General features: G+C 47.8%; 1 protein-coding gene across 3 annotated transcripts; it reads right to left on the bottom strand.

Moving 5' to 3' along the window:
- Positions 1-18,990: 18,990 nt before the first annotated feature.
- On the bottom strand, positions 18,991-20,920 carry MID1IP1 (MID1 interacting protein 1). 3 transcript variants are annotated; one of them, XM_084227110.1, is made up of 2 exons: positions 20,408-20,920; positions 18,991-20,235 (listed from the first exon to the last, which is right to left on the bottom strand). In XM_084227110.1, the coding sequence occupies exon 2, from the start codon at positions 20,075-20,077 to the stop codon at positions 19,583-19,585; it is 495 nt and encodes a 164-aa protein (XP_084083236.1). In that variant the 5' UTR covers positions 20,078-20,235; positions 20,408-20,920; the 3' UTR covers positions 18,991-19,582. The 3 variants fall into 3 exon arrangements, with proteins under 3 accessions (XP_084083236.1, XP_084083234.1, XP_084083235.1); XM_084227108.1 differs by having other exon boundaries at positions 18,991-20,232; positions 20,618-20,919; XM_084227109.1 differs by having other exon boundaries at positions 18,991-20,232; positions 20,408-20,919.
- Between the last annotated feature and the right edge of the window lie 3,843 nt (positions 20,921-24,763).

The following is a 24,763-nucleotide window of genomic DNA, read 5'->3' on the forward strand; positions in this document are numbered from 1 at the left end:
TGTGCTGCACAGGGCTAAGGCAACACAAGAGCCCTCTGCTTACTTAACAGAAGAATGTAAATGAATGTCAGTCTCACCTCTAATGTCACCCAAGAGTCAACACAGGAAGATTGTATTCCACCAAAAGCCTTGGCCTGCAGGTCACTGTCCCCCTGCCATCCTACTCCAGCTATTCCAGGAAAGTCAACAGACCTCGACCGGTCATCTCTTCCAGGTGGGTCAACAAATGACAGATACCACTGAGTTCATTCAGACTTTTTGAAAGCATAGCTTTTCTAACTGGGGAAACATATACTGAGCAAATTTCCTTCTAGCTCAGACACGCTTAGACAAATTAGAGTACAAAGTTCCTCTGCTTGTTTTGTTTCTCCACAAAAGCATTTGCAAAAAAAGGCTAATCCACATCACTAACTGTTCTAAGTTGGTGTATCAGCCAGTTCTATATTTAAGTTTCTAATTCTGGGTTTCTACACATGATAAAGAAAGATTAGCTGTCACAATTTGTAGACTACAGTCAGAACCTGTTGCTTTTGAACGCTTTCTTATAGGGCTCCTGAGTTTTGGCCCGAGTTGCAATTTCAAGAGATCTATTCTCAGTGAAGCTGTGGATCAGATGTAGCAGCCAAATTAATGCAAACAAAAGGTAGCAGGTCAGGTAACTTGCAGAATAAATGCTTGGGAACCCACTTACATTACTCTTTACACAGACAGCTTTATTTGGAAGTACCTGTTCTGAACAATTCAAAACCACATTTTTATTGTAAAGGAGGCAGAGTTGGGCTCAGAGAGGTTCAGGATGAGAAGGAATAAAAGACTACTTTTTACAGCAATGCATTCTGTTTCCCAGCTGAATCTGTCCTTAGGCCTTACTAAGGATATGTAGAAAGTGTTACAGATCCCATTTGATGTGCAGCATAGAGGTCTGGTCCTATGTTTAGTTAACAGCACTCTGCTCACAGCCATGGTAACTTTGCCTGGCTGTTCTAAGGTATTTCTGCAGCCACTGGAAAAATGTGAATTTTAATATTCCACCTGGATATAATAGGAATGTGAATACCAGGAGCTCTCCAAGCAGAACTCATCCTTCAGCTCGTGAGTGGAAGCGATGGCTTTCTTGACTTTGTAGCATTGTTGAAGATTCAACAAATTTCCCCTTTCACCTCCACATACTCTAGAGAAGGATTCCAAAAAGGATGATACTTGAGTTTCCCTAAAGCTTCACATTTTATGGAACATGTAGTACAAAGACTGAGAACCAAGGCTGCAACTGAGCATGTGAGTGTTCCCATCCAGTGAGGCTGCACTGGAGGGAGGATGAGGAGGAAATCAAGGAGATTGTGTGGGAGTTACAGAGACACTCTTCAGTCCATCATCATGCACTTACTGTTTTTAAGACCACTGATCACATTCAAACTCTAATACTGGATTAGATTGCTTCAGGACTTCCCTCAGGCCTTAAGAAATTTTCAGGTATTTTTAAATCACGGCTAATTACAAGATGTGAGCTGATGCACAACAACTCTGTCTTTTTCTGCAGCCATCTTACTCTTACCCAGTCTTGTTTATTTAATGGTGTCTTAATCCACGCTAATCACGTCCCTAGCAGCAAATTATGTTCTAAATGACAATGAATTATGTTAGCAGGAGGATAATCAGGGGACAGCAATCCAATCACTTCTATTTTTTTCAGCAAACCTTAATCAAAAACGGCAGAGAAGAAGAAGAAGACACATTGCAGAGCAGCACATGAGAGGAGTGAGGTATTGCTGAACATTCCTGGACCTGCATTAAGCGAGAGTGAAGAGAGTGTGGGACCCTCCCTCCAGGGCTGTGCCTTCAGCTTTGTACTGACTGCAGGGCAAATGAGACAGGGAAATGGGGGGAGGCATGAGGAGGGGGTAGAAGGAGGCTGGTGAACAGTGTTACCTGGACTTGAAAGCACATTTAGTCACGAATAAATGAGAATTTATTAGTCCTGCACTAGCCTTGGTGGGTGAGTGTGGCTGGGGCTGAGCAGCCTGAGCAGCTCCCTTGGCTGATCTGAGGAGTGGGAAGGGAGAGGCCACGGGGCAGGAGCAGGGTTGGAGCATCCAGACTTGCAGGTCTCAGTGGATGCTGAGCACAGACACAGGGCACTGCAGAGCTGCACAGCCCCTTCTCTCCCCCAGGCTGTTTGTTTTCCAGGGAAGCACTGTAGTAAGGATACTGGGTATTTATCAGCCCTTCCAATGCCCTGACAGACAGGCCACATGTCAAACATGCTATTTATCAGGAAGCACTTTTATTGATTTTTTTTGATAAGAGAGCAAAATATTGGCAAAGGCTTCTCTTACTCCTTATCATGAACATCAACACAGAGCAAATTTCATGCGTTAGTCCCTTACTTTTTTGACAATAATGTAAAAAGCTTAAATAAACTCACTCCTCTTGCAGCAATGTTGCTTCTGGAATAGCTGCTTTGTAGCAGTTATTCAGTTGCTGGAAGTGTCAGATCAGCAGCCAAACAGCACAGCCAGTCCTGGCACTCAGAGGAGATTATCTGGGGCTAGAGAACTGCCCCATGCAAAAACAGATGCTAGCAACAATTTGCTAAAGTGATATGTCCTGTCCCACAGTTGAAAAGTACCCTGAGACCCTTTCTCCATCTGCCTGCACACAGCTGTCATTTGTTTCAGCCTGATTCAAAAGTACATTTTGTCTTCAACAGTTTCATATCAGCCACAAACACCATGAGAAAACAGGACAAAGCCTTCTCTGCAGTGGGAAAAAAACCTTAATGGACAGCTCTTTTTCAGCAAGCCTTAGGAAAAAAAACAGGCTTCTAAAAAGGCAGTAAATAAATTGAGATTCAGCCTAAGTGAATGCAGGCTGGTATGTTTTGGGGGGAGGGAGGAAGGGGAGGAGGACAAAGAAAAGGCACTTAGAGTCATGAAAAAAAGCTGAGAATCAATAAACAGACTGAAGAACAGCAAACAAAATGCACCAGGATTGAAAATGAAAAAAAAAATCCAAACCCTCCAGCCTTGGGGAATTGGTGCTGCATATACAACTGCAATGGCCCAGGAAAAGAAAAACTAAGGGATCTTAAACTGTTGATGGCTGTGGCCAAAACCCCACACATCTTTAGCTCCCTACTTTAAAAAGGACCTGATATTTCCTATATCCTACTTCATGGCTCTTTAGCACTAGGATCAAACCCAGAAGAGTTGGGGTAGCAGTTTTCTGCCACTCTCAGGGGTTATGTCTGTCTGATGGGGTAGGAAGGAACACTACAAGAAGAGGAGGCTTAGGAATTTGCCTTGGGAGGTTTGTAACCATGAATTGTACACACTGAACGTTCTCAGCACCATACCGAGTTTATACAAACACGTGTAATGGAATATGTATTTATTCTGCTTCTATTTATTTCTTCAAAATGCATTGCCATAAACCTGCTAGGCTTCTTAAAGCTTGGGGTCCTGTTTGTTTAAGATGCTCTTTTCCTGCTGGAGAGGTGCTTTTTCAGGCTGAGCACAGGGAGCTCAGGCAGTGAAGCTCTAAACAACCACTCCCATCGATTCCTGCTATCATGCTGAGGAGAAAAATAAGATAATCTCCCCAGACCCTGCTCATGTCATGAAAATGCATAGGCAAGAAGACAGAGCACATGGAAAAGCACCTTGTCTCAGCACAAATGTCCCCCTCAGTTAGGACAGGTTTCCTCCCTCAGGGACACCAGTTGCACTGGGGTGAGGTGATATTTCTGGCGCTGACAGCCCAGCTGTGGATGTGTGAGCAGGTCTGGCCCATCCCAGCAGGAGTTTTCCCTGTGTCTGACTGCAGCAATGGGAGCCAGAGCCTTCACATTCAGGGGCAGTGATCTGGTACTGAGGGAGTGAAGAATCACAGAATATTCTGAGTTGGAAGAGACCCACAGGAGTCCAACTCTTAAGCACCAGAACAAACCCTGGGCTGCCCCAGGCACAGGTCTTGCTCACATTTGGGAGGAAGTTTTCCCTCATCCAAACACACTGCAGGGATCTCACCAGCCTTGCAGCAGGCAGGTCTCTCAATGCCTGCCCCAGAGGCATCCAGGCAGTCAAGCCTTGTGTCCAATGAACCTTTCTGAGGTTTGGGACCTGCTTTCTCTCAGGCATGGGACCAGCAGCCCATATGGCCCACGCAGCTTGCTCTCCTTTGACAGGCAGCCCATGGCAGGTTTTTCTTTCTGGAAAGGATGCCTGATGAAGAGTCTTGCTTTAAGCCTGGTTTTCAGGAAAAAGGAAAACAAAAACAAAAAAAAAGCTCACATGATTTTACTCTGCAAGTACAAATGCCTGGATCTCCCTTAGCAAGCTTTGGATCCATCAGCCCAGCTCACCCAGGTCTGACAAAGGAGTTGGTACTTCCAGCTGAACTTGCTGGGCTGAGACTTTGGAGGTGGCACATGGACCTGGTGGAGTGTGTCACATTCCCCACAGGGACATTCCCCTCTTCTGGAAACCAGATCCTGTGGCTGGAGGGGCTGGGGACACTTGATTCTGTTTTACCCCCCTAGGGTGAAGGTAAATCTGTGGAACCAAGGGATGCAGAGGCCTGGGGGTTTCACTGGGCAGAGACACCTGGCTTCTGCAGGTTTTGTGGGAACAGCTGGGTATTCATGCTCTCTCCAGGGACAGGACTGAAGCACGAGATCGTGTTCTGCTGGCAGGGAACCCCCATGCCAGAGAAACCATCGAGACAGACCTCATAGTGCCCCAGCCTCAAGAAGAGCTGCAGCTGAAGCTTTCATTTCCTTGGATGTCAGAGCCAACCACCACCAAGACACAGATCTGTACCAAACCATTTGGTCATTAGCTCTTTCACTTGCTGCTTCCCATCTTCCCTACTGTGAAAAACGCCAACTACTTGTTTTTAAAATTTTAAAGGTTTAATAGTAATAAAATGGTGAAAAAAATAGTAATAGTTAGAGTAATAGTAAAAAAATTAGCAATAGTTAGAGTAATAATAATTTGGACAATTTGAATTAGGACAATATGAGACAACAAAAACAAAGAGTTACTGACGTCCGGGTACCTTTTTCTGGGCAGCACAAGCCCGAAAAAGGACACCCGTTAACAAAGGATTAACTCTTAAAAGCAACAGCCTGTTGCATATTCATACATCTGACACATGATGCATAAATTCCATTCAAACAAAGGATTCTGTCTGGTCATTGTCACCTTCTTCCTCCTAATCCTAACAGCACCTTCAAGGCAGGAAGAAGTTATTCTGATACGAGGGCAATAATTTCTCTTTCTCTGAAAGATTTAGGTGTCCTGCGGCTGCTAGCTCCTGCAAGTCCTTTCTTTAAAAAAAGTATCCTACATAGCACAGTTTCTACTTTAACATTTTGTTATAACCTAAAACTATATTTAACACACTACTTAAGGGAATCAATACAGCATTACTTTCTAACACAACACATAGAATATTCATTTTAATATTTGCTAAAAGCCAATCATAAGACACACATTTTTCACACCTACCCAGCCCCCAGCCTGTTCTCTGAGCCCACTCCACTCCTGGGGTTTACAGCTTAAGAGGAAAGTATCTGCATAGAGTAATGTATTTTATTGTTTGCAGTTATATTCTGCCCTGAACATCTTCACATCTGCCACAGGTTTTTCTCAAGGCCTCAGCTCTACAGGCAGGACTCTCATATTCCCTAGGATGTAAATCTGAAATCACAAAATGATCTCATGCTTTTGTGTTTTTTGGCTCTGGTTTCAATCTCTCTTCCCTTTTCCAGCACACTTCCAATAGACAGAGTATGTTTCCCTGTGTTAAGTTTCAACTATTTTCTATTTCCATTTTTGCATATTCCTTCTCCTTGCTCTCTCTTTTTGTCTGTCTTTTGTCTACTAGTCCTCCTTTCCTCCTTCTGTCCTATTTCAAAATCTTCCTATGAGCCAAGCCTACTACCCTGTAAAGAGTAATGCTGTCAGCTTTAATAGGAGCTGAATTAACTCTCGTGGCTTTCATCTTCCCATCTTTTTTTTCCTTTTTCCCTGCATCCCCTGTCTGTTCCTAGACAAAAATAAATCCTGGATCCTGCTTCCATTTTCAACTTCTTTGGAATTTACTTGAACTTTTCTTTCCATGACTTACCCCACACCCTCTGCAGCCCCTCCTTGGATCTTTCCAGCTCTTTTCCCTCTCTCCATCTCACAGTAAACAATCTCCCTAATCTACCATCTCCCCAGCTACTGAGCATTTCGGTCCACGCCCGCCACTGTTGGGTGGGAGCACCTCATACATATTTCAGATTAGGATCTCTCTCCTGTTCTCTCCCCTTTCCTTCACAAACGATGCCAGAAAGGCTGCTGTGGGGTTTTGTTCAGGAGTTCTGCCCCTTCCTTCCCTGCTCCTCCCTAGCTGATGCCAGAGATGTGGGTTACACAAAATTACAATTAGCCTGTTAAATACAGGAGAGATTTACTGTCTTGCTTTCTCCCCCAGAACACGACATGAAGCCTGATGTAATATCATCCAAATCCCTGCAAGGACTGAAATGAAACTCCACACGAGCAGGAACAGACCCCGGGGAGAAGAGACTGGCAGAGGATGAGTGGAAAAAAAAAGAATTGGATGGGAGAGAGGACTGTAGGAGATGGGAATAAAAGGGAGTATTAGAGGAAGCCCACATTACCTGACACATGGTTTTCTCCCTTATAATCAGGATCTCCCTTGAAATCTGTATTTCACTGAAACAAATTATCATTCCCTGGGAAAGTTATTTTAGAAAGCTGATCTAGACAGTAGGGTAAAGGAGGATCCACCCATCATGATCTCAGCTATTTCTTTCCCATTGTTCATAGGAAAGTCATTTTCTCACAGCCACTGCTTCTCTCAAACTTCTGTGCTGTTCTGGGAAACAAAAAGAAATGAGCAACTTTGTGTATCACCCAAACTTGATCACAGAAGTACAAGCAGGTCTGGAAGGGATTCAGTAACTTTGGCAATAACAGAAAGGATTGGATCCTGCTCCTTTCTGTCCCCAAAACCAGGAGGAGAGGACAGTGAGAAGTTTATTGGAGCACCTCCTCTTTCTGTGGGGCCAGGAGGGAAAGGAAACAGAAATCAACACGAAGGGTTGAGAGATATGAGCATCTCCTACGCTCTTCCAAGGTCTGAGAGAGGAGATGGAAGAGGAGATAGAAGAGGAGATGGGGAGATGAGATGGAGGATGAGATAAGGATGAGAGCCTCTTCTAGATACTCCTGGGCTGTGAAACATCTACCTGGGAAAAGCAGCAATATTTAGGGTAGGGTGCTGGGAGCAATATGGGGAGCAGGGGACTGAACCTGGCCCTGAGGTTTCTTCAGAGATTTCTTCAGTGCCACAGTGGAAGAGGGCTAAAAGTGAAGTAAACTTACATCCATGTTTTAGAAAACGTGCTTCCAGCCCTGGAAGTCTGTCTAGGCTGCTGCAGGTAGGCACTTTTCCAAAACACAGGGGCTAAATGCAAAAAAATGCAGACAGGAAAATACTCCAAGTTGCCAAACAGTTTTTCTGAGAAGGAAAAGGAAAGAGGAAAAAAGGAGAACATGCAGAAGAAGAAAGAAAGAAAAAAAAACAAGATCATAAAAAATTAAATTAAAAATATCTTAATTCACAAAAATTCAAATCAGCTATGTTATGTTGAGTGAATCATGCTAGTAAGTTAGAACTGCCTTGACTTGCCTTATCTAGACACCAAGTTCTTTAAGTGCATCAGCAGTAAATTATGTGCATTTGCCATTATGCTCTTGCAACCAGGATTAGGTTTCTGCAGGTTTTATTTCTCCTCCTTTCCTATGGCAGGAGCTGAGATGGAAATGATGAACAGTTCTGTTCATATGCTTCTCACCATTTCCCATTCCTTGATGACTCGATGTTGCAGTGTGTTGCAATCTCCTGTTTCAAACTCCCAGTCCTTTCCCAGGTATAGCTTTCCTGTTCCCCTCCCCCTTTCTCTTCCTAAGTGATGTCCATCAAACTTAACAGTCCAGTAAGAGCGTCGTGTGATTGGTAGAAGTTCAAAGATGCCCCTCAGCCCTGGGGTCATTGGCCTGTCCAAGTGTCATTGTCCCCTGAGACTCGCCCTCTCCCACCTGGTTGGTAGCTCACCTATCCTCTCCCCTCCCCCTCTTCCTGAGCTTAAAAGGACCTGGGCACCATGCGGTATTGATTCTACTGTAGCTGTTACCATATTCAGACATCTATGATCCTGGAATAAAGCTCTGGATTAAACCCTGCGGTAGAATCCACTCCTTTCGTTCTTCACCTAGCCTAAGGACTATCACCGAGGTAAACCTGAGTTTCTACCAGCCTGAACTTCTCAGTGTCTAGCTGCAACCCCTAACTAGCCAGAGGGATCTCTGTGGCGGAAAACCACAGCAGCTGCCTTTGGCCGAGCAGCGAGGGCCGGACAAGCCCAGACACGTGCTATCCGGTAATATTGGAATAATATTCCAATATTTGGCGCCCAACTAACTCAAACTTTCTACTCCAGGCACAGTGTAATTAGCAGCTCTTTCTGCCACTCTGAGGATCTGCAGCAGGTACATGACACCAGCTCATGTCCCAATCTCAGTCCACAGCACTGAATTAATGTGGTGTGGTTTTCCACAGACTTGCATGACTGCAGGGAAATATCTGCAGGAAGGAAAATGCAATAATTCCACGTCCCTTCAGATGAACTACAACCCCAAAAGAATAACTGGAAACTTGCTTGCAAAAGACTTGAGAAACAGTAGTTTGTGAAGAGAGGTGATGATGTTGATGGTCACAAGAAGGAAAAGGATTGCAGTATAAATAATGCAAGAGGGAAGGAAGAAGGGACAGACAGAAAATATATTATTGGTCATAATCAATAACAATTATCTTACAGTTTTTATGAGAACCTATCCTCTCCTTGAATAGGTGAAGGCATAGGAGCATACCTCAGTAGCCTAAAAGTAAAAATGTTAAAGAGAAGTAAAGCAGACCATGTTTTATCACGTGTCAAGTAAAACATGACATGTTCCTGAGTAAATAAGGCAGTATGTCTGCTGGCAAAGTGGGCAGGGTATAACTCTGTCATCTGTGTATTGAGGGAACCCAAATCTGCCAATCCAGAGAAACTGGGCCTTCCTAGAAATCAGTAATTCCATCTGATTAATAATGAAAAACTCTTCCCTCTTTCCTTAAGGAAAGGTCAGTTTCTTGGGGAATCCCCCCAAATCAAACTTCGACCTGAAGAACTTGTGCCTAATGGTTCTGGTGACTGACTGTGTCAGAGAGCACAGCTTAGGAGACACCCTCAGCCTTTACCTGATAAATCCCTCAAGTGGCAGAGATTAGATTTTTCCTAGTGCCCCAAAACTGCCTTTCTCTGCTCCATTCCATCAGTGACAGATTGTGCCTTTTGCTGTCGGTGCACCTCAGGGTGCTTTCCTTTCCCTCTGTAAAAGCACCTTGATTTTCTAGTGGAAACTGAAGGATACTTACCTGTCTTCAGACATCCATGAAACTCACAAATAATAGAAGAGGTCTTTAAAATGCATTTGTGTTTCCTCTGCAGAGAAAACTGAGAGGACTGAGGTCAAAGACAACTCACCATCTCTCCAGCATTAGTCAGTGTGATGCATCTATACTTAGCTTTACTTTACATCCTTTGGTATTCTCCTTCCTAAACACTTGTGTTTGCTACCTTGTCTCTGGAGCAAAGGTGACCCACTCTCCTGCCTTTAAAGGCAATTTAGAGAAGAGAAGACATAGCCATGCAACAGAAAGGATGACTTGGCAGCAGATGCTCTGCCAGCATGACTCATGCTGCTTTCCTAGGAAGGGGCTTTTACCATGCCCTGGACATGGACCAGATGACTTGTTTGTTTTTTTTAAATTCAAAACACTTTCCTGTAAACCATGCACTGACCCAGTGACATTCAGGATAGCTGAGTGGAGGGAAGGTAGTGTATAGCTTAGCCAGCAGAGACTGAACGTTCAGGCACTCAAGGTAGTCACATTGTGTTCCCCTCAATATGCTCTGACAGTCCACAGACAGCTGCTTGGTCATATGGTGCCAGTCTCTTTTCCTGCTTTTAGCTGCTACATGATATTAAAAGGAGAAGGAAGGAAGGAAGGGAAATCCCTTCTTAAAACCATGTATACAAACAATAGCATGCAGATGGAAGGGGATTCTGTGCAAAACACACAGTCAAAAGCAGCAAGTGCTTCAGAGTCTGACAGCCAGTCTCTCCTGAGCCTGACTTTCATGGAGAAAGCCTCTGCACCTGGAGATGTCCCCTGAGCAGGGGGAGGAGGAGGAAGAGGAGGGACTTGGGGACTTGGTGTGGTGGCCCCTAAAGCCCAGCCCTTGCTGCAGAGAGCAGCTCCCACTGCCACCAACACCATCAACATCCTCACCCAGCGTGCCTGTGTGATTCAGGCCATGGGGCAGGGCCCTCAGCCGTGGTTCTGATGGAAACTCTTCTCCGGAACTGCCTGGGTAAATCATTACACACATGCAGACCAAAGAGGCACCGTGGGCACCAAGGCATCTTCCTCATCCTGCGTGGTGACTCCAGGTCAGATGGGGCATGGTGAACAACATCCTCCCCTACCTTCCCCTTTCTGTATGAAGGAAGCTGGGCAGGAAGCTTGGAGGAGCACTGTGGGTTTGCACTCGTGTTCACATTGCAGCGGATTCATTTCTGCTTCTCCTTCTCATGAAGGCAGCAGCTTTGGGCAAAATCAACAGGCATTCCCACCTACTCTTTCCTGGTGGTACAGGCTCCTGCCTGCAACCTCCTGTGTTTCCCAGGTGGCTGCTCTAAGAGTAGGGAGGGAACAGAAGCTGAGAGCCAGTGCAGGGCAGGGCAAGGCTCCAGTGCCACAGGGAGGGTGGGAGAGGGAGGCTGGCTGGGAAGGCCATTGCCATGCAGAGCCACCTACCCAACAGAGAGGATTAGGCAAAATTCTTGCTGCCTTCCTTTGCTCTTCATCCATGATGGTTGCAGCGACAGCAATGGAAAATTTTGCCTTGCACAGTGATGTGGAGGCAAGAGAAGAAGTCTGGTTGTTCCTGTGCCGCAGTCAGATCCTACCTCCTGCAGAAGGCAAGGTGAGCCAGAGGAGAGAACTGTGCCAAAATCCACACTCCACTAAACCACAGCTCCCATAAGACATGGTTTTAGGCTGGTAGTGGTCTCACAGCATGTCTGCTGAGAAGGACTCCCCACAAAATATTCTGCCTTTTTACCCACTGGCACCTTTGAGGGGTAGCAGGGACCTTATTTTCAATCCTCCAAGTAGCTTCAAGTTCACCTCTTGAGGTTTCTTTGAGAGTGGTTCATCACTTCAGGAGCAACCTGCTTTCCTGGCTCTCAGTCTTCTGGCCACAGCCTTATTTTGCATGGCATCCTTTAATTAGAGAGCAGAGCGACCTTGTGCCCAGGGCGCTCCCAGGGAGGGCAAGTCCTGGGCTCCCATCCCTGCACCAAGGCTGGCATGTGTCAGTGCCTGCACAGGGCTCCAGGGCTCCTGCTGTCCCTTCCTCTTTCCCTCACACACAATCCCAAAGTATTAAACCCTTCCACATCAAGCAAAATTGCTGCCATGGTGTACTCAGTGTTGCTGTCCCATGGAATCTCGTAGGTGTTCTCTGGGAAGCTGGGACACCAGCAGAGGCAGGATGGCAGCAGCGCTGTTGGCTGGGCTCTGAAGGAGCTCAGGGTCTCCTCCCAAACTCTGTGTGGGAGCATCTCTTCTCTGTCATGACTGTCTTACCCTGTGTGGGAGCATCTCTTCCTGGCCATGGCTGTTAAACTCCATGTGGGACCATGTCTTCCTGGCCATGGCTGTCAAACTCCTTGTGGGACCATCTCTTCTCTGCCATGGCTGTCAAACTCTGTGTGGGACCATCTCTTCTCTGCCATGATTGTCAAACTCCTTGTGGGACCATCTCTTCTCTGCCATGATTGTCAAACTCCATGTGGGACCATCTCTTCCTGGCCATGGCTCTTGAACTCCGTGTGGGACCATCTCTCCTCTGCCATGGCCACCTCGAGGGGACAGAGGCAGCCAAGAGCCAAGGGATGAGGTGTCACCTCAGCCTCCTCAGTGCTTGTCCCCAGCGGTTGGTGCCGCCCTGCGGTGTCCCGGCTGCGGGGAGGGCGGCGTGGGGAGCCAGCTCTGCCTCCTTGGGGACTGCAGGCTCTGGCACAAGGGGCCAGCCCCTGGCAGAGGTGGCACATCAGTGCTCGTCCTGCCCGGGATCTCAGCCCCGAGCAGCCGCCAGTTTCAGTGATACTGAAACTCATCAGCACACAAAGCTCTTTGGAAGATGGCACTCTGATGACACTTTCACAACAGGCTTAAGCCAATCGACTTGGAAGTGCCTGCCAAGAGGGGAGGTCCGACTCTGCCTTCTGGCAGTGTGTTCCCAACCCTCCCTCCAACACCAGCCTGCAGCTAATGCAGCTACACCTTCTGCTGAATGAGGGAATTAGTACAGCTGAAAGCTTTTCTCCTCGACTCATTTTGATCTGGATCATCTCCCTCAGCCTGGTAACTCCATTGCTGCATGAGTGCTGGTGCCAGCACAGCAGAACTGGAGCGTTCATGGGGCTGGGATGGGAGTCAGGGGACAGAAATGGACCAGCCCTCTTGGCACTGCCTAAGCTTAAACCAATCAGGAAATAAACACTGCTAGGTCTTAAAATAAAAAGACCTTCAAAAATACTGATTGTGTTTGGTTTTTGAAATTAAGGCTTTCATGACTGTGTTCACCTGGATGAGGAATTACTTTAGTCTTTGCAAAATACCATATACCAATACCAACAAAAGCTGAAAGAAGCCTACTGCCTGTTTCATTATAACCACACATCTCAACTTCTTTAAATGAGGCATTTTTTTTGCGTTACACTGAACTTGAACACAAAAGCCAGTATCAGAAATGCCAAGGCCATGATCTGCCAGCTCCCCTGCTTTTCCTTGTTTCTGTTCAGGCTCGCTACAGGGTGTGTTTTTCTCACAGTGTGTGATGCTACAGTTAATAGGAATGGCAATTATTAGGGCACGTCAAAAGATGAGCGCTGCACACATCAGCAACAGAAACCAGCTTTCTGCATTGTTGGCTCTGCTTTCAAAAGAGCTGTTTAGACATTGATATTTCTCAAAATATGGATTGGTGATCAGCCATCACTACTGAAACATTTTAAAAAGAAAAGTGCCTCCACATGAAAAATAGCACGTTAATAAAAAAAGCCAGGTTTAATTATACAGTTCAGACAGTAAAATATCATGAAATCACTTAATACTCCTGTTATTAGTATTTGCAGTTGGGTTCAAAACTGAGAGCGGTCTGAGTGACAAAACAATCTTGTTTTACTATGATTTCAGAGAAGAAAATTCTCAGAAAGAGGGGAAAAGGAATTGGGAAGGACACATTGGTTACAGGGTGAGAAAACTCCCCACTGCCATTCTCCCTTCCAAACATTGTACAACCTGTAGGAAATCCCTGAAGGAATGGTTCACCTTGCATCTGTCTCCCTGCTCCAGCACATAAACCAGTGACCAAAAACCAATCCCAAAACAAGGGGCTGCCATGCTCCTGTGCTGTACTCTGAGTCATGGCTTTAGGCATTCTGCCCATCTTCTCAGTTCAAATAAACATGGGGAAGTGAGATGCACTTAAAAAGGCTCAGCTAAAGGGTCTAAAGTGTCTGGGCCTGTGGGATATTGACCCTGCTGTTTGTACCCCAAAGCTGCTATGATAAAACAGTCCAGAACAAAAAGACAGAATCATTTTAGAATCAGATGTATGTAGATATACATGATAAAAAGAAACAACTGATACTATGACAGATTTTACAAATATGGGGCGAGCTCATTCACTCTTTTGTGATTTAACACAAAGGCACCTGCCTTCTCTGTAAGTTCTCTAAGCTTCTACTGTGCTATTCCTTCAGGACAAAATTCAAAAGCACAAGAACTGGAAGGTGTTTTCCTCATTCTATCACTCTGGGTCAAATAAGGATATTTGAACAGGGAGGGAATGTTACTGCTTACAAAGAGTGCTCATTCTGGCTACCAACAAAAAGATATACAATTACTGCACTCCTATTTACAGATTTCCTTTTGGAAGGGCATTTATAGCTTCATCCCTTAAAACTAATTTTGACCTAAACTTGTCATGCAAGTCTGTGGTCTGGAAAAAAAATAATTGCAACATTAGTACTAACACATTCAGGTATTTCTGCTTGTTTAGGGGTGACAATGACAAATAGAAAAATGCATGCAAAGCTGGAGATGCTTTTGCAATGCTCACCTTGATTGCACTTCCCTCAGATTTTGTGGCAGGTTATAACCCATTGTGCTCTTCTATTTCTCCCGTGTGTGCTATCACTTAAGATCTTTGGAAGCAACTGATGTTGTGTGCAGGAAATTGTGCAAAGCACTTGACGCTGTCCCACACAACATCCTTGTCTCTAAGCTGGAGAGACATGGATTTGATGGGTGGGCAGCTCCATGGATAAGGAATGGGCTGGTTGGTTGCACTCACAGACTTGTGGTGAAGTGCAGAGCAGTGACCAGAGGTGCTCCTTGGGTGTCAGAGTTGGAAGTAGTGCTGTTTAACATCCTTGTTGGTGACATGGGCAGCGGCACTGAGGCACTCTCAGGCTGTGTGGTGTGGCCCACACGCTGGAGGGAAGGGATGCCATGCACAGGCACCTGGACAGGTTGAGAGGTGGGCCTGTGTGAACCCTGTGAATTTCAACAGGGTCAAGCACAGGGTGCTGCATGTGGGTCAGGGCAATCCCAAACACAGACAGACACAAGCTGCATGGAGAATGGGTTGAGAGCAGCTCTGAGGAAAACAGCTTGAGGATGTTGTTTGATGAAAAGCTTGACATGATCCAGCAATTTGTGCTCACAGCCCAGAAAGCCAAATGTGTCCTGGGCTGGACCCCAAGATGCAGGTCATGGGAGGTGATTCTGTCCCCCTACTCTGCTCTCATGAGACCTCACCTGCAGTGCTGCATCCAGCTCTGGGGTCCCCAACACAGGAAGGACGTGGAACTGCTGGAGTGAGTGCAGAGGAGACCACAATGATCAGAGGGGCTGGAGCACCTCTCCTAAAAAGACAGGCTGAGAGGATTGGGATTGTTCAGCCTGCAGAAGGGAAGGCTCCAGGGAGGCCTTAGAGCAGCCTTCTGGAACCTTAAGAGGGCTACAAGAAAGCTGGAGAGGGACTACATGGGGATATACAGATAGGACAGGGGGAAATGGGCTCAAAATGAAAGAAAATAGGTTTAGATTAGATATTAGGAAGAAATGTTTTTACTGTGAGCATGGTAAGGCACTGGCACAGGTTGCCCAGAGAAGCTGGGGATGGTCCCATCCCTGGAAGTGCTCAGGGCCAGAGTGGATGGGCATTGAGCAACCTGAGCTGGCAGAAGGTGTCATGGCAAGGGGGTTGGAGCTACACCTCTTTCTATCCAATTCTGTTTTTATGATCATTATGACCATTTGGAATATGGTACCTAACACGCTGTTACCTAGATATAAATAATAAAAACATTAACAGTTTAAAGGAATGAATAATAAAAAGCAATACATCCACTCAATCCCCTCCCATACTCAAGAGTTCAGGGAAAGAAGTCAGTGAGGAAAAATTGCTGCAGACTTTTCTGCAGAGATATTAGCTCTGTACCAAATCCAAAGGCATAGAAAAGGAGGTGTTTCTATTTCTTTCTTTCTTTCTTTCTTTCTTTCTTTCTTTCTTTCTTTCTTTCTTTCTTTCTTTCTTTCTTTCTTTCTTTCTTTCTTTCTTTCTTTCTTTCTTTCCTTCTTTCCTTCTTTCCTTCTTTCCTTCTTTCCTTCTTTCCTCTCTTTCCATTTCTTTCTTTCCTTTCTTTCTCTTTCTCCCTTTCTTCCTTTTCTTTCTTTCTTTCCTGGTAGAACAAGGTGCAGAGCTTAAGTACATGATAATAAGATCCTAACACAACCTTCCCTCTGACCACTAACATCAGTGCATCTTTCAGCTAAGCCAATCTGCTGATGACTCATGCTGTCTTGGTGCAAGAGCCTGTGCAGGGAGGTAGGACACAAACCACAAAACATGAATATCTTGATCTAGTTAGAGCCCTCTGCAAGGAAGAGCTTTCAGAGGGAAAGTAGGAAGATGACAGCCTAGGCTGACTCAGCTTAATCTGCTTCCATCAAGCACTGACCAGCCCATGATTCTTGTTCATACCATGGAACTCACACCCATCACCTTTATTTTCATTGAGGGAAAAAGAGACAGAGAGAAAAGCATGGCTTTCCCCTCATTTGTCCTTCTTTTGTATACACAAAACCAAGAGATTACTCATGAGCTGTAATGACAGATACTGAGCTTTATATATAAACCGATGCATGCCATGAGTAAAGTCCTTGAGGCTCCTTGGCTGTGAGATAACTTCTGCTGTAATCAATTTGTTAGTGCAAACAGTTCTGAATCTCATTATTTACTGCTCTTCTAACGTCTGCCTTACTCTATATGGAGTCTTATTTCACTTAAGTGAGCCAAAAATGACAACTGCTTCTCACAGCGCATATCCCGTTTGGAGCACTGCTGGGGTAGTTTGGCAAGTTGTCTTTGTGCCTGTGTGTGGCTAAGAAATTAAGTCACTTCCCAAAGTATTTGAGATCATAAAGATACTTTTTACATTAGACTGATGTAATTTGTCATTAACACAAGTACCAGAATAACTTTATCAGAGCAGCCTAAAGGTTTGCTGAACTCTGTAAGCAATTGGGGGACTTAAAGTGATCCAGTCCTTCAAAAGGAAACATAACTCCTTAATAATAAACCTAATTGTTTTATATAGTGCTGCTGATGGAAATTTTTCCCAATTCAGCACCTAACATACAAAATCTGCATTAAGACTCTGCAATCTCATCTTTGCTTACTGCAATGCCAGGAGTCAGCATTTACATAATTGCCTGACCACCCCACCTTCTAGGCCAAGGTGTTTCACACAACAGCCAGCAGCAAAGTCATCCCTGGTTTTATCTGTTGCCGTCTTCCCCCTGCATTAAGATATCACTTTCTTGATCCCAAGAGCTTCAATCCTCTCCCATGACCTTGAGAAGGGGAAATTCTAAAGCAGCTCCCAGGTGGGAGGTGGCAGGAGCCTCTTCAGCTGGTGTGGCTCTCAGCAGGTTTTGCATGGCTGAGTTGGGATTACCAGGGCTGCTGCCAGCCCAGCGCCTGTGCCCCCGCATGGGAGCCACGTGCACTTCAGCAACTCCAGCTTAGTCACAGACAGAGGCAAGGCAAACCCTTGAGTCACAGAATCCTCCTCCTTCTCCTCTTACCCAAAGCTCTACCTGTAAGGAAATGCCACTTTTGCTGCCCCATAGCACAAGATTTCAGCTGCTCTTCCACCGAAACTTTTCTCTTGTGCTTTTTTTTTTTTTGAATGCAAAGGGAATGGATGCCATAATCATGGCTGTGCTGTGCTAATGTAACACTATTTTTCTGACATTACTCATAATCTAAATCAGCATCACATTGTCTCTTGTGCAACATTTAAACAGTATTGTCTAAACCCATACCAGGAGAAGTTGCTGGGAGATCAAAAGGCACACGGTGAAACTGCATGAGCTGCTTTTGTCTGAGGTTTCGCCGGTGCTCCCCAGCAGAAGCTGTAATGTGGTTTCCAGCTGGTGCAGTGCAGGCCCAGAAGGGAACCACACAGCAGAACAGGTTCTCCCTCTCACCCTTGTCTTCAGAACAGAACTTCAGCATCCAGCACAGGGCACTGCACCTTTCACACTGCATTAGTTTGGCTGTGGAGACTGGCAAGCTGACATGTTAGGAAACCAGGGTAATCCCTCGCCTTGTTCCTGACTTTTTTCCTGGCATCTTCCCAAGAGGGGAGGGGAAGAGTAGTTAAAAACATTACAAAAAGAACAAGCATCATCAAACTAAAAATTATTCAGCCCTACAAAGCTGTTCTTTACTCCAGAAGGGAAAAACCTTCCAAAATATGTATTTTTAAACATAGATTTAGGCCGAGTGTTTTAACTACACAAACATCTGCCAACTAGTACCAAGTCTGCTCATGCTTTACTACAACATCCTAACAGTTGAGCTGAAAAATGAAGTGCTAAGGAATAGCTGAATTTAAACAAAAATATCCTTGAAGTTGAGAGAAAAAATCTTCTATATTTAGAAGAAGAAAAACCCCAAACCAACACTACCAAACAAGCCCTAAATTTGACAACAGTAATACAAAGTAATATCTCAGTATGTCTACAAACTTGGCATTTCAGTGCCTGAGAAGAAAATTTACATATAAGGACTTATATATTTATTAAACATTTATTCTGTTATATATTGTATCACAACCAGCAAGTGCACTTTAATATCAGAACTTACTGTTGGAACACCATATGGACACCCAATTCTGAGGTACTTCACAAAATGCAAAAAAAAAAAAGTAGAGAGGAAGAAATCAATACAATCTGGAAAACATAAAACCGATTAACTCCTGGTAACTAAGGAGGATTAGAGGAAAGAAATGCAGAGAGACTGGGGAGGCAAGCCTGCCAGACCTATTCTGAGGGAGAGAAAGGAGCTCCCTACAGTACATTAAGATACTTCCCGAAAAAAGCAAGAGTCATTCCTAGGCTTTGCTCCAACTACCATGAATCGCTGCCTGCAGAGTAACCATGACTCGATCTTCTCAGATTTTGTTAAAGAGGCACTGACCTTCAATCCAACACTCACACAGAGAAACTGCACTGTGCAGCTGGGAACAGCTTACTAAAATTCAGGCCATGTATGGTTAAGTTTAATATGGTGATTCAAACATTTTAGATACGCCAAGTTTTCATCACTGCCTAATTGCTTTGATGGAAAAAAAACAAAGCCACAAAACCCCCTCTCTTGCATACAGATTTCTGTATCTAGTAAGGCAATTCTGAATGCGACATAGAAGAAAAACAGAAGGATTCCAGATGTTAAAAATATCATTTAATTAAAGAAAGATAAATCATACCAAAAGTTTAGGTCACTCTTCGTTAATACATTTGCATTTATTTTAGAATATACTCTACATCTGAGTAAAAAAGTTTTAAATAAACTCCAGTACATGTACAACCATAAGACCCGCCATCTCTCCCACCACAACAGAGGGATGCTCCTTAGCTCACTGGGTTCCCTCCGAGGTGACAGAAGCAATTTTGTGCCAGTTTCGTTACGTTCATCGGCTTGAGTGGAGCCTCCTTATCGGTCAGCAATGCCACCACCTCGTACGCACACGGGTTTCAGCCTCCCTGCCGGGGCGGGCACAGCGACTGCTCGTCCCGGACCGTACAACGAAAAAAACACGGAGGGGGTCAAAATAATTAATAAACTAGTACTGATTAATTTACATTTCTTTCTCTCTCTTGTGCGTTGGTAGAAAACCTGCTGCAGTCTTGGGAGGGCGCAGGGAAGCCCGGGCCCGGGGCGCTGCCCTCGGCCACCGCAGCAGCGGCGGCGCCGGGCGGGGACGCGCCGCTCCCGCCGGCTCGGAGCCCCTTCCCCCGCTCCCCCCGGCGCTCACTGCCCCCAGCTGCTGACGCCGATCTCCTGCTTGTATCTGTTGGTGAGGACGTTGGCCTTGCGGGTGAGCTTGGAGAGGACCGAGTGGAGTCCGCTGAGGTGGTAATGGAACTGCTGCTCCAGGTCCTCCTCCCCCTCGCCCTCCTCGGCGGGCCCGCCGCCCAGCTTGTCCTTCTTGCGCGCGGCCTCCTCGCCCGCCGGCGGCTGCACCACGCCCCACTCGATGTCGTTGCGGATGGACTTGAGCAGCATGTAGTGGCTGTACATGTCCCTGCGGGAGAAGTAGGCGCCGGGGTCGCCGGGCGGCAGGGCAGCATCCCGGGGCGGGCACACGGCGCCCGCCGCGTCCAGCTCCTCCAGCAGCAGCGGCACGTCGCGCAGCAGGCTCGGCACCATCACCGTCTGGTCCATGTTGTTGACGGCGCCGATGAAGCGGTTCATGGCGTTGAAGAGGGAGTACTTCTGGCTGTACGAGTCGCAGATCTGCATCATGCTGGCGGCTGGGCAGGCGTGCTCAGCGACGCGGCTCGGACCGGACCGCGGGGCTCCTCCGGCGGCGACCTCTTCCTCCCCCTCCTCCTCCGCGCTAGCGGCACCGGCCGCCCTCAGTCGCGGGCTGGGCTCGGTGGCGGCTGGCGATCAGAGCCCTGCTGGGAGGCGGTGGCGCCGGGGTTAGAGGCTGCTCTCCCTCTCTCTCCTCCCTCCCCCAGCCCGCCTTCCCGTCCTCCCGTCCCCTCCCGCCAGCGCCTTCTCCTCCCCCGCCGCCTTTATCCCCAGCCCGCGTCCTTCCTCCAGCCTTCCCCTCCCCGTCCCTTCTCTCACCCTCCGCTCCTCCGCCTGCCCTGCCGCAGCCGCCGGGGCTCGCTGGCGCCGCTCCCCTCCGCACAAAACTAGCCAAAACGCAGAACTTCCCCCGCGACTCCTCCCGGGAACCGGGTGTGGGGGGTGGCCGAGGGGATGGCAGCCCCGCAGCGCGCCGGTAATTACAATTCAAGCGGTCCCCAGCCGCCGTGCCGCGGGGAAGGCACCCACCGTAGTTCGAAGCTGTTCCCGCCGCCCGTGGCCGCACTCCCATCCCCGGCTCCGTATTTATAGCGCGTATCTTACAACAAGGTGTTCCCCAGTGCCACCCCCCTCTCCGCCACGCCAGATAAAGGCGGCGGGCGGCGGCCACGCCGGCTCCGCCTCTCTCCCCCCACCGGGGGAGGGCGCCGGGAGCAGGGCCCGCACCGCGGGCATCCCGAGGGGGCCGGGCCGCGCGGGCTTGGCGCCGGCGGCAGAAACTGCGGGGCTGAGGCCGCAGAGGAGTCGTTCCAGCGCGGCGGCGACTCCCTCGCACCCTAACCCTGGGACAAGGCAGCGCCGGTGCAGCCCCGGGCACGGCTCGCAGCCAGGGCCGCCGTGACGGAGCGGCGCTGCGGGCCCGCTCTCCCTCAGCCGGGCGGGGCCGCGCCGGAGCGGGCGGGCCGAGTGACTGACGGGTGATTGACAGCCCGCGCCGGGGGACACGCGGGCCCCGCGTGCTGCCCGCGTTCTCCCGGCCCGCCCATTGGCTGCCGGGCGCGCGGCGAACGTGACAGCGGCTCCGCCCCTCCGCGCGCCGCGTGCCCCGGCGCCAGTCGGAGCGGGCGGCCGGGCGGGGAGGGAGCGGGGGTCTGTGCGCGCCCAGCCAGGCTCGCGTTGCCACCTCCCAGCAGCGCGCCAAGAGCCGCGGCTCCCCGAGGCCATCCCGCGCCGCGCTAGCCCGGGGGCGCGGGGGGAGCCCGGGCAGCCTCCGGGCAGCCTTCGGGCAGCCTTTGTCTGTGTCCCGGCGCTGCGCGGGGCGGCCGGCATCACCCCACAGCCTCACCTCCGGGCCCAGCCAATCGGGAAGCCGCCGTCCTCCCTCCGCCAATCAGCGAGCTCCGGCAGCAGCCAATCGGAAACAAGAGCGCGCCCCCAACGCCCCCGCCCTGGTAACAGGCGGGTTGGCCGCGAGCGCCGCCGCGGGTCACGTGGGGCCGAGCGGTACGGGCTGGGGGGGGGCGCGGTTGCCATGGTAACGGCGGGAGCATCACCGGGCGGGCCGGGGCCGCTCCTCCCGCGCCACCGGGGATGCCACGTACGGACAGCCCGGCCTGAGAGGGGCCCGGCACCCTGCGCCTGCCCGCCCTGCTCCCCACAGCCCCTGTGGTCCCTGTCCCGAAGGCAGGAGGCCGCTTCCCTGGGTGACAAACCAGGGATTGCAAGTGCGCTGCAGATACTTGCCGTTAAGCAGTATCCAGAGATACGGGCTTAGCCAGAGATACGGGCTGGTATAAAATTATGAGTTGTTCGCAGATAATTCACTACGGGGAAAAGAAGAAATTATCTCACCGGGCCAGAAAATTGGCCGCGACTTATATTTGCATCTTTATATAGATGCAGTGTGTCGTTAATAGACCATTAACAGTTTTGCTGCCTTTAATTGAAATACAGCCTGCAATGAACGTTCAATAAATTGGAAAAAGCAATAAATCTTTGGAAACGAGGGGAATTGGTTGATTGTCCAACTTTCCAAATAAAAACAATTAAACATTTGAACAAATTAAAACTGAAGTCTTTACCTGAGGTTACAACATACTGGCTGGGAAGGAGGAAGAATTGGCAGAAACAACCCAGCCTGGAGCTGCAAAGAGGGGAAGTATGTGAGTCTTCAGTGTGTTGGTGTTGTATGAATTAGGGCCTGAGCAGAAAATTTGTATCCCAAGAGGTATAGCCACATTCTGCTTTCAGCTGTAAATGTTTCCTTATTTTAGTAAGGCATGTGCCTCACCCGTTAGATTGAGACAGATCATATTCAGCATAACAGCATAAGGGAATTGGCTTTTTTTTTTTTTCACCTTTCTTATGTTCTTATGATATGTGACATAAATGTCCCTGGTACATATAATGTGCACCATGAACACAAGCCTGGGTAGGTTTGATTGCTCTTTGGTTCAAACCAAAATAAAGGAGCACATATTCCTTACTCCAGTGGTATGTAATTAACATGGCTGTGCACATGAGAGGAAAAGAAATGGCACTTTTTCCACTCCTCTTGAGGAAAAGATGATCCCATTTAAGGCAAAAAAATTTGTATGCATTTGACATTTGTTTGAAATGTGTCCTCTCCAGAATGATCTGGTTATCGTGGCCGTGCAGGCCCTGGAAGGGGAATCAGATGGAAAGCCCTTATCGTGCCCTGAGCAATGAGGAAGTTTGCATGTTTGCTATCTGGCAGTTCAAGAAAGTGTAAATGTGTACCTTTGCCCAGCACAGTCCTGGATAAGGCAACATGCAACTGTAGTCTTTATCCAGCACCTCAGCTGGGTGGAGCCCTCCTGATGTACAAGCCCAGCAGTGGGAGGTGAAAACACCTTTCTGCTCCAAGAAATGTGGTTCTGCTATTCAGGGAAGCAGGAGTCACGTGAAAGTTACTATATTAGCTAAAAACCTTTAATGTTCCCTGAAATTAATGAGGGCTGTTGGTATTCAGCCCTTTCTGGACCAGAGCCTTCTTTCTTTCTTCTTCCTGAAGAAGATCAGGGATGAGCTATAGCTGTTACTATTCAGCTGTTCCTGTTACTGAGCTATTAATGGCATTAACTGTTTGACTTAGCTGTAAACCACTCTCTAGCCCCAGGAACACCGAGGTTAGCGCTACAAAGGTTGGCTGTAGGAGCAGAACTGCTACTGGCCTGTCTCCTCTGGCAGCATTAGCAGCTGTGCAGTGTTTTTCAAGTAAAGACAGATGATTCTGTCAGCTTGAGTGGGTTTTCATACCATTTGTGAGGCCTATCTAATTTCTCTGTTCAGTGGCAACAGGATAACAAACCCTCTTTGTTCACAGTTTTCCCAAGACACGTGCTGGCACAGAAGAGGTGCCACTGGCACGCTGTAGACCAGAAATGGCTACACTTTGGTGGCTATGAAGTTGTTCTGCTGCACAGTGTTTGCAAAATAAGATGAGATCTTGCACGGGCAAGAAGTGATAAATATGTGCAAATATTTAATGTTGCATTCTTCAGGCTGGGAGCACCATTTGGGCCAGCCTTGTCAGGGCAACATCTCTTGGGAATTTCACTTCCTCTCATAATCTGTTGTCAATGTGACATGGCAGATTAGAGTTCAGCCTTGGAAACTGCGAGTTGTTTCCTTCCATTCCTATTTGACATACATTTTTGCTCAAACTTGTCAATTGCTCCCATCATTTCGGGGAGCAGTACAGATGCATGCATTTAACACTTCTTTCTCTTTCTGGAAGCGAGTCCAGTTGTACCAAACACTGAACTGGGGAAACCCATCATTTCTCATCCAGAAGGAATGTATGTAAATTTATCATCTTAATTGATGCCTCTCCATGAGGTTCATATAATCAGCCCTTGTAGCTTAACATGCTAATGAACAGGGTAAGTAGAAATCTAATATATTAAAGGAATGCAGACCAATTTGTCTGAGCCCTGCTGAGACCTGCAGTGTGAGTTTTGCAAAGATTTACTCATCTCTCTCCTATCTCTCACTTAGCTGCCTTTTACTCCTCTCTCTGTTGATCCTCTGCAAGTGGAGCGATTCTCAAAGTGCACAGAAGCCTCTGTGAGGATGTGCAGAGGGGTCAGGAGGGTGTTTGGAGGAGGCAGTGGTGATGGTAAATCCCCTTTCCCTCTGGCACGTTGCATGAGACCACACACGAGAGCTCTGTGTCCTCACATCCTGGCACAGAGCAGCAGTGCACAGTGAAGAGTGTGGGATCCAGCAGGAGATCTGCTGGCAGTGGGATCAGGGAGCACTGCTGGGCCGGTAGGCAGCTGTCTCAGGCAGCTGCAAATCCGCTCTGAGTTGCCTGGCTGCAGTTTGCACCCGGGTCTCTCCAGGTCTGTCAAATCCTTGCTTCCTCAGCTTTCCTGGAAATCATTACACGCACAGCTTCAATCTGTTTGCCAGTTACTCTGTATTTTCAGGGCCTGGGATCATCTAGCTAGCACTAAGAGGTTGAAACAGGCTGAATCCTCTTCCTCCTTAAAGGAGCCGGTGGGATTAATGCTGCCACAGACTGCTTGCTTGGTGTGTGCATAGCATCCCTCTACCCTATCTCTTGCCAGCCCCATCCATCTTCCTGGAAGCTGGTCTGAGCAGGCACTGCAGCGTGCAGTGCCCAGGACAGCAGCAGCCCTTTTCAAA

Source organism: Fringilla coelebs, assembly GCF_963513975.1.
Source record: "Fringilla coelebs genome assembly, chromosome: 2".
Lineage (NCBI taxonomy): Eukaryota > Metazoa > Chordata > Aves > Passeriformes > Fringillidae > Fringilla > Fringilla coelebs.